We start from the raw sequence: 12,450 nt of genomic DNA on the forward strand, positions 1-12,450 counted from the left end.
TGGAGAAAAGGGAACCCTCCTACACTGTTGGTGGCGATGTAAATTGGTGCAACCACCGTGGAGGAACCACTAGGGAGAACAGCAGGGAGGCGCCTTTAAACATCAAAAGCAGAGTTACCATATGATCCAGCAATCCCACTCCTGGGCATATATCCAGAAAAGATGAAAACTCATTTGAAACACTGCAGCACTACCTACAAAAGCCAAGACGTGGCAGCAACCTAAGTGTCCATATATAGATATAGATACATACATACATCTACATACAGTGGGATATTACTCAGACATAAAAAGAATGAAATAATGCCATCTGTAGTAACATGGATGGGCCTAGAGATTACCATACTAGATGAAGTAAGTCAAACAAAGAAATGTTATATGATATTATTTACATGTGGAATCTAAAAAAAATTATATGTGAACTTATTTACAAAATAGAAAAAGATCCACAGACATAGGAAAAACTTATCGTTACTGAAGGGAAAGGGTAAGGGGAGGGATAAACTAGGATCTTAGGATTAACTACTATATATAAAAATGAGTTTCTGGGAACCCTGAACTCTCTCCAGATACAATGCAATATACTCTTTCTTTTCTCCAGCATGCACCAGGACACAACTGGGTATGTCTGCCTCCTCATTCAGCCAGCCAAGAAATCAGATGCTGGATGGTACACACTGTCAGCCAAGAACGAAGCGGGCATCGTGTCCTGCACTGCCAGGCTGGATATATACGGTAGGTATAAGGCATCGGTTGACCTATGTGATAGGCAGCTTAAAAATCTTTTTTTTTTTTTCTTTTAGGATCAGTGTAATATGTTTTCATAAATGAATTAATTGGTTTTTATTTTAGTGCTTAAGATATGGATTTTTTAAAGTCATTTTATTCTACTCACCTCAGGGCTTTTGTACACTTTTCCATTTCACTATAAGGTTAACCTTCTTCCAGACGAAGTTTTTTTCTGTACTTCTAATACAGCTACTTCAGAGCATACATGGGCTTGTACTTATGATCACCCAGCATCTTCGTGCCATCCGCTTGCTGCCATGGGTCACCCACAGGAAGCCCTCCCCATGCCTGTAATTCCCCAGTCATAACTCCACATGGCAGAATTTTCCAGACCCTATTCATTTGTTAATTCTTCCACAAATATTTATTAACTCTCATCTCACAACCAGATTAATAACAGAGAGCTGTCCTGAAAGTGATAGTCGCTCAACAGGTCCAAGTCTTTGCAACCCCACGGACTATACAGCCCATGGAATTCTCCAGGCCAGAATACTGGAGTGGGTAGCCTTTCCCTTCTCCAGAGTATCTTCCCAATCCAGGGATGGAACCCAGGTCTCCCACATTGCAGGTAGATTCCTTACCAGCTGAGCCACAAGGGAAACTTTCACCCTTGCTGAGTCACTTCAGTCGTGTCCGACTCTGTGCGACCCCAGAGACGGCAGCCCACCAGGCTCCCCCGTCCCTGGGACTCTCCAGGCAAGAACACTGGAGTGGGTTGCCATTTCCTTCTCCAATGCGTGAAAGTGAAAAGTGAAAGTGAAGTCGCTCAGTCATGTCCGACTCTTAGCGACCCCATGGACTGCAGCCTTCCAGGCTCCTCCATCCATGGGATTTTCCAGGCAAGAGTACTGGAGTGGGGTGCCATTGCCTTCTCCGACTTTCACCCTTAGATAGTCCCAAACCCATGAGATTACTGTAATTGTTGTTACCCTCCTTTAAATGCCAAAGAAACACAGAGACTCAGAGAGGTTAAGTGACCACAGCTGGAAAGTAAATTCAGATTTTTTACATCATTCCTTCGAGTCATGTTTCTAAATATTTAACAAATTAATATTTACTAATATTTACTAATGTATTTGTGTACTCTACTATTCTCCTCTATAATTTTGACATTAACTGGCATTTTTAAGAAATATTTCTTAATCCAAAAGAGTAATTCTTTTTTTCTTTAAAAAAAACTAATTGGTTGGGTTAATATTCCTTACTGATTTAACATGATGAACCAGAATAACAAAGAAGAAAAAGTAACTATGCATAGATCCTGAGGCCCCTGCTACTTATAGGTACACACCAGATGCATTCCCCTTTTTTTGACAGCACATAGGAGTCCTGGCCTGCCATTTTCACTCAATCTAATATTTAGAGGAAATACATAGCTTTCTGGTTATTCTCTCTAATCTGTCGACTTGAAATTCAACTGTGAAGGAAGTTGACTCTAATGTACTTTCCCCTGGAAGGGTCTGGACAAAGAGAAGCCACTGATATGTTTCTTAATCTAAGCTAATGCCTTAACCATTTTACCTACTTCACCATGTTGGAAGGAAACAAGTCTCCAACCAAGAAACTGCTACCAATAAGCCCTGAAACCGATGACACTTGTCCAGATCCTGCTCTTCCGTGACGGAGCCCCCACTTCAGTTCATCCCGGCTCACATCTCCCAGACTCTGGTCCTGATTCCACAGATCTGGGAGTGGGCGAAGGGATAGAAGACTAAGGCTGAGATCAATCCACTTCGCCCCCCACAACCACTTCCTACCTGCCCGAGGAACCGGGACAGTAGGCATCCCTCCTCGCCCGCAAAGGAGGGCTTCTAAGAGTAGCTCCTATCAGGTTAAGATGCAGAGAGAGCTGAGGAAAAGCTAAGAGGCAGAGGGGCCGCGGCGAGGGACTTGACTAGTTCACAGTTGCTTCACTTACCTGCTCTCTTGTGGAATCGCTATTAAGTTTTGTCCTGTTTTGTAGCTTTCCAAATTTGATTTTAATCAGTTCACTTAGAGGCATTTAGACCCTGAAAAACTAATTGGAAATAATGAAATCAACAAAGAGCCCATTTATAACTGGGAATGCTACACGCATCCATGATTCCCCAGGACCCAGAGCATCAATGTTTCCCACCTGGTGCTCCTTGTTCGCCACCACCAGGTTCTTGGAAACCTGATGAGAGGGCTGCTTGGTAATTTCTCAGTCAGAGGCAACGCCCAGGACTAAGCAACCAGGATCCCCCTTGGACAGTGTTTAGTGAACATGGAAATTCTAACACGTTCTCTTTTGTCCCCCAACCCTGGTTGATTGCATATGTTACTCTTCGGTCTTCTGGCTATAACTAACTAGAACATGATTAGGGCAGTAGGTAGGTAAGTAAGGGTGATTAGGATTATCAGTAAGTACTCGTCAGAGGTCTGGATTCATCTTTTGTCTTCCATTTCCACAGATATCTCATCTCCTCCTTCTGAGGAGCCCTCCCTTGAGAGCCTACAACTCTCTCTACACCCACACCCGACCCCAGCCCCTCTAGACTCCATGCTAGGTCAGTGATGTTAGGTCAGGAGATAATTTTGAGATATCACACTCATCACCCACTCTTCCTTCTTATAGTCCCAGATTTTGCTGGATTAGAATCATGGGGGTTAGTATTACAAAATCAAAAGATCACGAGCCCAATTTCCCTATTCCTAGCAGGACAGGAGAGATTTTATTGATTTTTTTTTCCTTTTTTTACAAATGAGGCATTTCAGACCCCGCTATTCATATATTTCAATGATTTACCAAGATCCCACACAACGTGCTGGCATGAGGACAGAGCACACCCCTGCTGTGTACCTGCTAGACTGTATTCTTTTGATTGTAACACATGATTTGGTCCATTTTCCAGCTCAGTGGCATCACCAGATCCCACCACCCATGACCGTCCGGCCCAGTGGCAGTCGCTATGGATCCCTCACCAGTAAAGGACTTGACATTTTCTCTGCTTTCTCCTCCATGGAAAGCACGATGGTGTATTCCTGCTCTTCTCGGAGTGTAGTGGAGAGTGATGAACTTTAAGAATGTCTGGGTGCCTGCTGTGTAAGGGGGCAGACTGTGGAGGGGGAAGGAGGACAAACCAGATAAGGTGGTTTCCAAGCAACTGGATTTGAGTAAGTTTCCATGCTGCCGGACCTGTGGCAAGGAGAGCTTTGAGTAAGTCATCTGGGGACTCCTGCATCTCTCCTGGGAGAGATGGAGGGCTGTACCTTTTAAGATTCCAACAAAATGAGAAGATAATATGGATGAACCAAAGATATAACACAGATGCTGTCCACTGCTTTGGGAAAAAGTTAGCATGCTCCTCTGCCCTCTGCTGTGTTAGGGGTGTTCAGGCCCTCCTAAGAGCAATGAGGGGCCAGATGCTTGGGCTGAAAGGAGTTAGATAGTAGTGACCTTAGGTATCCTAACTCACCAAACAATGCAAAGGGAAAAGGCAAGGGGGTCGGGGGGAGGTGGTGTCCATCACCTTTCACTGATTGCATTCATAGCAGAAGTTTTGGATTCATTAAATCAGCTTCTACTTAGCACTAGGAGACTGTGCTATACAACTCACATACGTAGAGAAGCACTTTTGATGTGCTTATCCTGGGTATATTGAGCCACATGATAAAGTGCCAAAATGTGCCTGAGATACCAAAAAAAAAAAAAAATCACTGAATGCTCAATATTGCACAGTGCACTTATTCTATAGCCAAAATAGGGACCCACCAGCCTGCCTGCACCATTTTCTTTTGAATATGATGGTGAGTGGTTTTTCTCTCTGAATATATACATAGATTCTATAACTAAAGTGTTGTTAATAAACCAACCAGAAGGAAATCTTCTGCGGGGTCACTTTTAAAACTACTAGCTTCAGTTGCCACTTGCAAAACTATACAGGCATCATCATCATCTGCCCATAGAATAATGACTCTCCTGTTTCTCCCCTCGTCCCCCAAAGTCTGCACATCTATGAAGCAATGAGAAAGGAAAAAATGCAAACAAGGAGAGGAGGTGATGAGAGAATGGTTTTTGTTGTTTCATTTCCCCGAGCAAAGCAGTGGTTGTGGAAGGAGAGGTCTTTAATAGTTGTGAACTGCTTTGAAATCATTAGTCAAATTGCATTTTCTATTCAGAAAATACTATGCTAACTGAAGAAGTGGGAAGGAAAAGGAATGTGCCTCTTTATTCTAACTCACCAATTCAGAATTTGCCTCTCCACTTAAGGAATATTTAGACTTACATTCACTGTGATAGCCCAGTGCCTAGAAGATTGCTTAGCACAAAATAGATCTTTGATAAATATTCATTGAATGAATGAATTTTACATTAGAGAAATCTACAATGCATGAACCAGTCAAAACATTGCCCTAGGGATGGTCGTCATGGCACAGTCTGCTCCAGATTCACTAGGGAAATGATTTGGAGTATCTGTTAGCAACTCCCTGTGCCCAAGTCTTTGGTGTTCTCTGAGCCAGACACCCTCAGCTGGCATCTTACTCAAGTGAACAAATAGTAATTGCTTAGAAAGGCTTGAAATTTCCTTCACTTTAAGGCAAAGATTTCCAGTATAAAAATAAATTCATTCACTCAAAAAATATTTTGTGTGTCTACTCTGTATAAAATGCTATGCTAGAGATTGTGGGCCATACACAAATATGATAAGACACAGTACCTGCCTGCAGAGAGCTTAGAATCTAGCGGGAAAGGTAAGATAAAAGGCATGTCAAGTTCTGCTCTTTGGAGCAAAAATCCTTTTGTCAAACGGAATTTTCTAGTGCTCTTCATCCTACATTTTTCATGACTCTAAAAATCATCTAATTATTTTCAATCTTAATTTCTAAATAAATACCATAGGTTAATTCTTAAGAAATAAAGATTTCAGCCAGTTATTTAGCAGAATTATTAGATTTTTCTCCCTTTCTTATGTATGTGGGAACAATAGTAAAGGTATAGGCAACTGCAATGATATAGAATGCATTTCATACAGAATGCATCTTAGAATACATTGTTTCCATATTGGCTTCTATTATCAAATTTCTTTATGACCAAAGAGAACTTTATAAGTTCAGGATTGCTTCTCCACAATTGGACACCCAACCTCCTCATCACGTCTATTAATGTAAACTCTAGACAGTTCTCCCATAAGAGGATATATTCTTCATTTCTGGGTATATGTCTTAGCTTTCTCAAGATTTTAGGATAAATATTCTATTTAACCACTAGATGGCACTGTTGAGCCTAAACTATAACAAGCTTTAAAATTCCTCGAATTTTAACTTTTGGATTATGTTACAGCAAAGTTTCTCAACCTCGACACTGTTGACACTTGGGGCCAGATAATTAGTTGTTGTTGGGGAATCCTCTGCTCACTGTAGGATGTTTAGCAGCATCCGTGGCCTCTACCCACTGGATGTCAGTAGTAGAGCAGCCACTCCCCAAGTTGTGGCCACCGAAAATGTCCTCAGATATTGCCTTGTTATCTAGGAGGCAGGATCCCCTTTGTTAAGAACTACTGTGTTGAACAAATCCAAATTCTACTGGAATTCAGTTACAATAAGGAATACTTATATAAGAAATTTCAGTTCTGCTGAGTAAGTTTGGACTCAACATATCCAAAATCAGATTCATGGTCTTCCCTTTTATAAACCATTCATCATCCTAGTTTAATTATTTCTATTAGGGGCACCATCACAGTCCTAGTAATCCAAATGGAGTATTTAAATCATTTTTTGTTTCTTCTATCTGATCAATTGACAAATCATATTAACTCTAACTCTTATTTCTTTTATATTCAGGCCTTCCTTTCATCCCCCTTGTGGTTCCCAGCTCAGGCTTTCATTACTTTCTTAATTTCCCTCAATACTTCTGACTTTAACCATAATAAGAGACTTCTAACTGGTCTTCCTGCCTCTAGTCCTGCTTTTTATCCCCACTCAAGTCTAGCCCTGATCTCAGCATCAGACCATTCTTCCTAAAGTACTGTTTTATCTGGGCTTCCCAGGTGGCTCAGCGGTAAAAAATCTAACAGCCAATGCAGGAGACACAGGTTCGATCCCTGAGTCAGGAAGATCCCCTGGAGAAGGGAATGGCAACCCCTGCCAGTATTCTTGCCTGGGAAATCCCATGGACAGAGGAGTCTGGTAGGCCGCATCCCATGGGGTCACAAGAGTTGGACACAACTTAGCATGCACTGCTTCATTCATAACATTCCTCTAATTTTTGGACCCCAAGAGATTCCCTGGAGCCAACCCAGGCCAGCTGTTCTGCCCATGCAATTCAAGCCTTGCTCCAATATGATCCCAAAGCTTTTCATCCATTACTCAGAAAACACACCCAGTGCACCAGTAAAATTAACACAGGACCCTGCTTTCCACCCATATGGCTCTTTTCTGCCTCCACCTGGAACGCTTTCTCCCCAATCCCGATGAAAATCTTACCTATTGCTTAAAGGCCATCTCAAAGGCTACTTTACTGCCTCTATGAAATATTTTCCTGGTGTCCCCCCAACCACCCCAGAAAAATACAGTTGACTTTATTTGAAATCTTATAGCAAATTTCTTGAGTCTGGAAAAAGAGATTAGTTTGTATAGAACTTTGTGTAAAACACAGCTTCTATATACCTGCCTGTCAGTCTTGCCTGCACTAGATTTTAGCTACTTGTTGGTATGGACTGTGTCAAAAGTTTGCCATGGCAAAATGTTGCCTTATACAGAGTAGGCACTTAATAAATATTTATTGATCTAAATTGAACTTTAAATTTCTATGCAAGTCAGTATGTTTCTATATAAAATGAAGTCAGTCTACAGCAGTGGTTCTTAACTTTGACTGCATATTAGAATCTCCTGGGGAGCTTTTAAAAATCCCAAAATGTCCTTCCCTGGAGATCCAGTGGCTAAGACTCCAAGCTCCCAATGCAAGCAGCAGGGGTTTGATCCCTGGTCAGGGAACTAGATCCCACAAGCCTCAACTAATACCCAGTGCAGTCAAATAAATAAATATTTGAAAAAATAAATCCCAATATCCAAGCCACAACCCCAATCAGTAAGTCATAAGTTCTGGGGTTCTGGCATAGGAATCAGTATGTTTAAAGCTTCCCAGGTGATTCCAGTGAGCAAGTGAGATTGAGAAGAGTCATTTTATTATCATGGCTTGATCACAGAACTTACCCTAGAAGGTCGGAAGGGATGCAAATAGCATAGGCTATGGTGTTGGTGTCAGTGAAGAATGCACTTCCTCCCTTTTGCACGTGCAATGCCTGCCTGGAAAGCAGAAATAAACATGCACTTTGGCCTCATTAGACCCTACTGTCTTGCACTACACTCGTTGGACATGTAGCATTCATGAAGCCCTAAATCTGCAAAAATGGACCAGGGAAAGAGGGAAAGTTGGGACAATTCTTCTGGCCCTTTCTTCAAAAAGCTATGCCGATCCCGTAAGCTCCCTTTTAACCAAACAAGTGAAGGACTTTTCCTAACTTGGTGAGTCATGGAAATGGGGATGAGAAGGATAATGGAGAAAGAAAACACACCATTAAACCTGAACTGCCAAGCAACTAACAAAAAAAGACGACTTCCTCCTCCATTTTTGTGTTCATGATACGTCCAAGCTACACTGTCTATGGTCCTTTCTACATCTATCCCCCATTCTGTGTTTTTCTCCAAGACACCCTGTGTCCCCTGTTCTGTAATACCCTAGGCTGTAACCCACCCCTCCTTTCCCCTTTCCCAGCATGCTTCGTGCTCCGCAATGACCTAATTGCTGCCCCCGTGTATCTTGGCTTGGTGTTCAAAAGAAACCAGTCCAAACTGAACAAATCTTGAATGCCTGAGGGCCTTTTAAATTCATGGCGGTGCTGCACCTTTAAAAGCAGTTGCTTTCTTACTCCCATCAACTTCTGATATTAATAGAAATGCAGGCAAAAGGGAAAAAATCAGGTTGGGAGGGGAGGTCTTAAAAACTGAATCCGACACCCAAATTATTCTGGTTGATCAGACTCCTCCTGTCCTCTTCCTCCCCACAAAACTCCCAAAAAACCTTTGAAACTGAGATCCTGGCCTGAGTCTGTGAGTATGTGGGCTATGTATAATTTGGTGGTAAACTCAAAGGCAAATTTACTCATAATGACCTTTATTCAAGGTCTCTTCCCAGGTAACCTGGACTCAAAGCATTTCCAATGATGGTCGAGGTGAAAATCACTGTGCCTCACCAGGAAGATGAACAGTTACTTAGATTGCAATAGAGCTTGTTGAAGTCCTTTTCACCACTAATTGCCTTGCCTTAAGTGGATCAATATTTCAGAAAGTTAATTACTGAAGCATTGCTGGAAGAATGCCTAGCATCTTCTAAACTTTGACAATGCAGTGGTCATCAGTATGCTAAAAAAAAAAGTTGCTACTACCATGTTTTTTAAAAATCTGTGCGATGCAAAAAAAATGCATATTTGTTAAAAATATGTTTGCCTCTTTTTTCTGTCTAATTATATTAGTTGGCATACTTGGTGTTGTAAAACCATAAACATGATGTTTTTTTGTTAATATGTAAATAATGGCCACTTCAAACGCAATAGCCTTGAAATTGCAAGAAATAGAGAAAGAACTCACTTTTCAATCCTCTGAGAATTGTGCCATAAATGCTGAGAGTAAGCATAAAGAAAATGGCTGTACTGTAGAGGCATATTCGCTAATTTGCTAGAAGATTTAACATACAAGTGAGTAGAAAATGTTCCCCTACTAATAAAAATTAAAATATTTCAACATTATTTGACAATAAATATTTGAAGGTTGAAATACATAAACATTTTTCTTTAAAATGCAGAAAACAGTGCTAGTTTCCAGGTTTATCAATTGTTTTTTAATGATTAAGCTGATTTTTTAATATACAAATATTCAATACTTAAAAGTGATTTTTAAAAGTTATTCAATTGTATAAATTATTCAAATTCTTTGCGACCCCATGGACTGTAGCCTATCAGGATCCTCTGTCCATGGGATTTTCCAGGCAAGAGTGCTGGAGTGGATTGCCATTTCCTTCTCCAGGGGATCTTCTCAACCCAGGAATTGAACACCGGTCTCCCACATTGCAGGCAGACGCTTTACTGTCTGAGCCACCAGGGAAGTCATAAATTATTCAAATTGAAAAAATTACCACATATGCTATAACCTGGTCAGATATCCCTAGAGGAACAGAAAGGTAACTGGGTTTTAATCTTCCTAAAACATCCAGCAAACCCAATAAATCTCTCATAGAATGTTTTTTACTCTCTAAGATAAAACTTCATTCTACCTCCTAATTGAAAATAGAGACACATTAAAATGAGACTTAAAGATGTGAAAGATGGGGTGGGGGTGGGTTTGACCAGTTTCAACTGGAAATTAATGGAGTTATAAGTATAGTTTTCTTACAATAAGAAGTACTTTAGTACCCACTAAGAAACATGAATGATTTTCACATAGTATGGTAAGAAAGAATTGTTTGATGTTCCAAAATTCCAAAGAACTTGATATTTCTACACAGATTCATTGAGTTACCTGCAAACTGGAGGCTGATTCTTGTAATTTCTCCACAATTAGTGGTGTAAGAATCCAGTGAAATATGTTCTAGTACTGCCCATAGCAGTCACTACCAAAAGATTACTAAATGTATGTGCACACAGTATAAACGATTTTACTGTGTATTTTAAGGAGAGTTAAAGTCCCGAAATAATTCCAATGAAATAATTTGAGTGCAACTGTGTTTTTTTTTAATGCACACTGGTAAGTTAACTTTTACTTAGTATTGTTTTTAGAGATACTGTATCTTTTCTGATTAAATTTCACTTATTTTTTCCAAGCTTTAGCATTTTTCATGACCTACTCTCCTCTCTCATTACCTTCTTGTCAAGATAAAAATCTGTAAAATATTTAATAGCATCCAGAGAGCGCCTTATTTCTAGGAATTCTCAGGGGAATTCCAAGGACTTTTTAAGCATTCAGATGAATTTCAGACATGTTTTCTAACTTTTCTATAACTCTGGATTTTGTTTCTTTATTTGTAAAATAAAACATTTGAGGCTTTCCCAGGATGAAGGGTAAGATAAATAAATAAATATTTATGAAGAGTTTACTGCACAGACCCTTTTAAAAAGTGATAGCAGGGGTTTCTTCATTCCAAATAAAATGGTAAGAATATTTTTCTCCAAAGTAAGTAGTTGATTTGTTTTAAAAGTTCACATTTCTTCCCTATCCCACCATGTCGTTTCCTTAGAAGGGTACTACATACACTATGGGGGAATTGCCTCTTCCAAGATTCTATGCAGTTGAAAAAAAATCTGGAGAAAAATCAAATAAATTCAAGAAATATCCTAGCTGCTTTCTATAGGCAGATTCAAGGGAAATTAATTTCAACACAACCTAAGGAACTCTGACTCCTGCATCTATGACTGAAGCTAGTGGAAATAATGGCTCCGCAGTGCACGGAGAAATAGTAAGAGAGTTCCTGTATTCCTTTCTGGCTCAAGGAGTTCAGGAAAACTCTGTTATACTGTTCTAGGCTCTAATGAAGAAACGTTCCATACTGGCACGTCATTGGCCTTATGTTAAATGAATCAACCTGAGGATAACAGATAGATAAGGACCCTCAAAAATGAGCATAACCTTTGGTCTCTGTTTTCAAATTCTTAGCTCCATCAAGCCCCAAACAACCCTCATGATTCATTGTAACCATGAGGACTGACAAAGGATGTACTCTATGGGAGTGTGCGCGTGCACAAATACTCACACACACACACACACACAGCTAACAATTCAATCATGGTCAAGTGACACACATCTTATCTTTTCCTTTCTCTTCCTGTATGATGACTTCTTCTAACCTAAAAATACACCAGGCCCCAGAAGGCTCACAAACATGCTATGCTTCCATCTCAGGAAGCTTGAGTCAACTTAATTTCTAAAGTACTTTTTTGGTTATTGAAATCCTAATGGAAAAACTATTATAGTAAACATTTTGAAACGTGTGAACTATATAAACTGTATATTTTGCCTCTCTTACTAGAAAGCAATGAATGGATCTTGGCTTTTATTCCTTTCCTCTGCATCATGCATGTTGGGTATTCTTTGGAACTGAAAACCAGTGTTCACTTAAGCCAAAATGTTTGTGAGCATTCACTGTCTTTGTCCAGAAGTATACGGTACTCTATCTGGGTAGGCCACATCGTCTCCATGCCACCCATTGCTGTTTTCTAATTGTGCTTTCTTGAAGATTTGAGGGGATTGTGTTTTGCTTGGAAACTTTGCAATTAGAAAACAAAGAAAAATTAAAAACCAGTATTTCATTCAACCTGGATGGTACCAGTATTTAATTCAAACTGGATGTTTTAAAAACCAATTTAGAGAATGTGATGGACTGTTTCTTTATTCATTAAATAAAATTTTATTTATTCTCAGTTAGTTACTGGGTTTGTTTTGGGTTGTGCTTTGGTTCCAGTCTTCATATGTGAGATGGGTAAGTTCTTCCTCTCAGTAGTTTTTTTTCAGCTTGAGTATTTTGGGGGACTCACTGCCAGTTTGAAATAGCAATCCAAAAGTCCTGTGTTCATTCAATAAAACACTCATTAAGCCTGCACCATCTAGTATATTCATGACCAGAGAAGGGAATGGGTATACATGTGAAAAGGT

At 40.0% G+C, this 12,450-nt stretch overlaps 1 protein-coding gene across 3 annotated transcripts in view; it reads left to right on the forward strand.

The window, feature by feature from the left end:
* MYPN (myopalladin) overlaps positions 1–12,222 on the forward strand; it is a 114,458-nt gene extending 102,236 nt beyond the window's left edge. For all 3 annotated transcript variants that reach the window (XM_061405132.1, XM_061405133.1, XM_061405130.1), the window contains 2 exons: positions 602–735; positions 3,663–12,222. In XM_061405132.1, coding sequence (XP_061261116.1) covers positions 602–735; positions 3,663–3,832 — 304 coding nt within the window. In that variant the 3' untranslated portion in view covers positions 3,833–12,222. The remainder of the gene's footprint in view (positions 1–601; positions 736–3,662) is intronic.
* Positions 12,223–12,450: the final 228 nt, after the last annotated feature.

This window comes from Bos javanicus, chromosome 28, assembly GCF_032452875.1.
Source record: "Bos javanicus breed banteng chromosome 28, ARS-OSU_banteng_1.0, whole genome shotgun sequence".
In the NCBI taxonomy this organism is placed as follows: domain Eukaryota; kingdom Metazoa; phylum Chordata; class Mammalia; order Artiodactyla; family Bovidae; genus Bos; species Bos javanicus.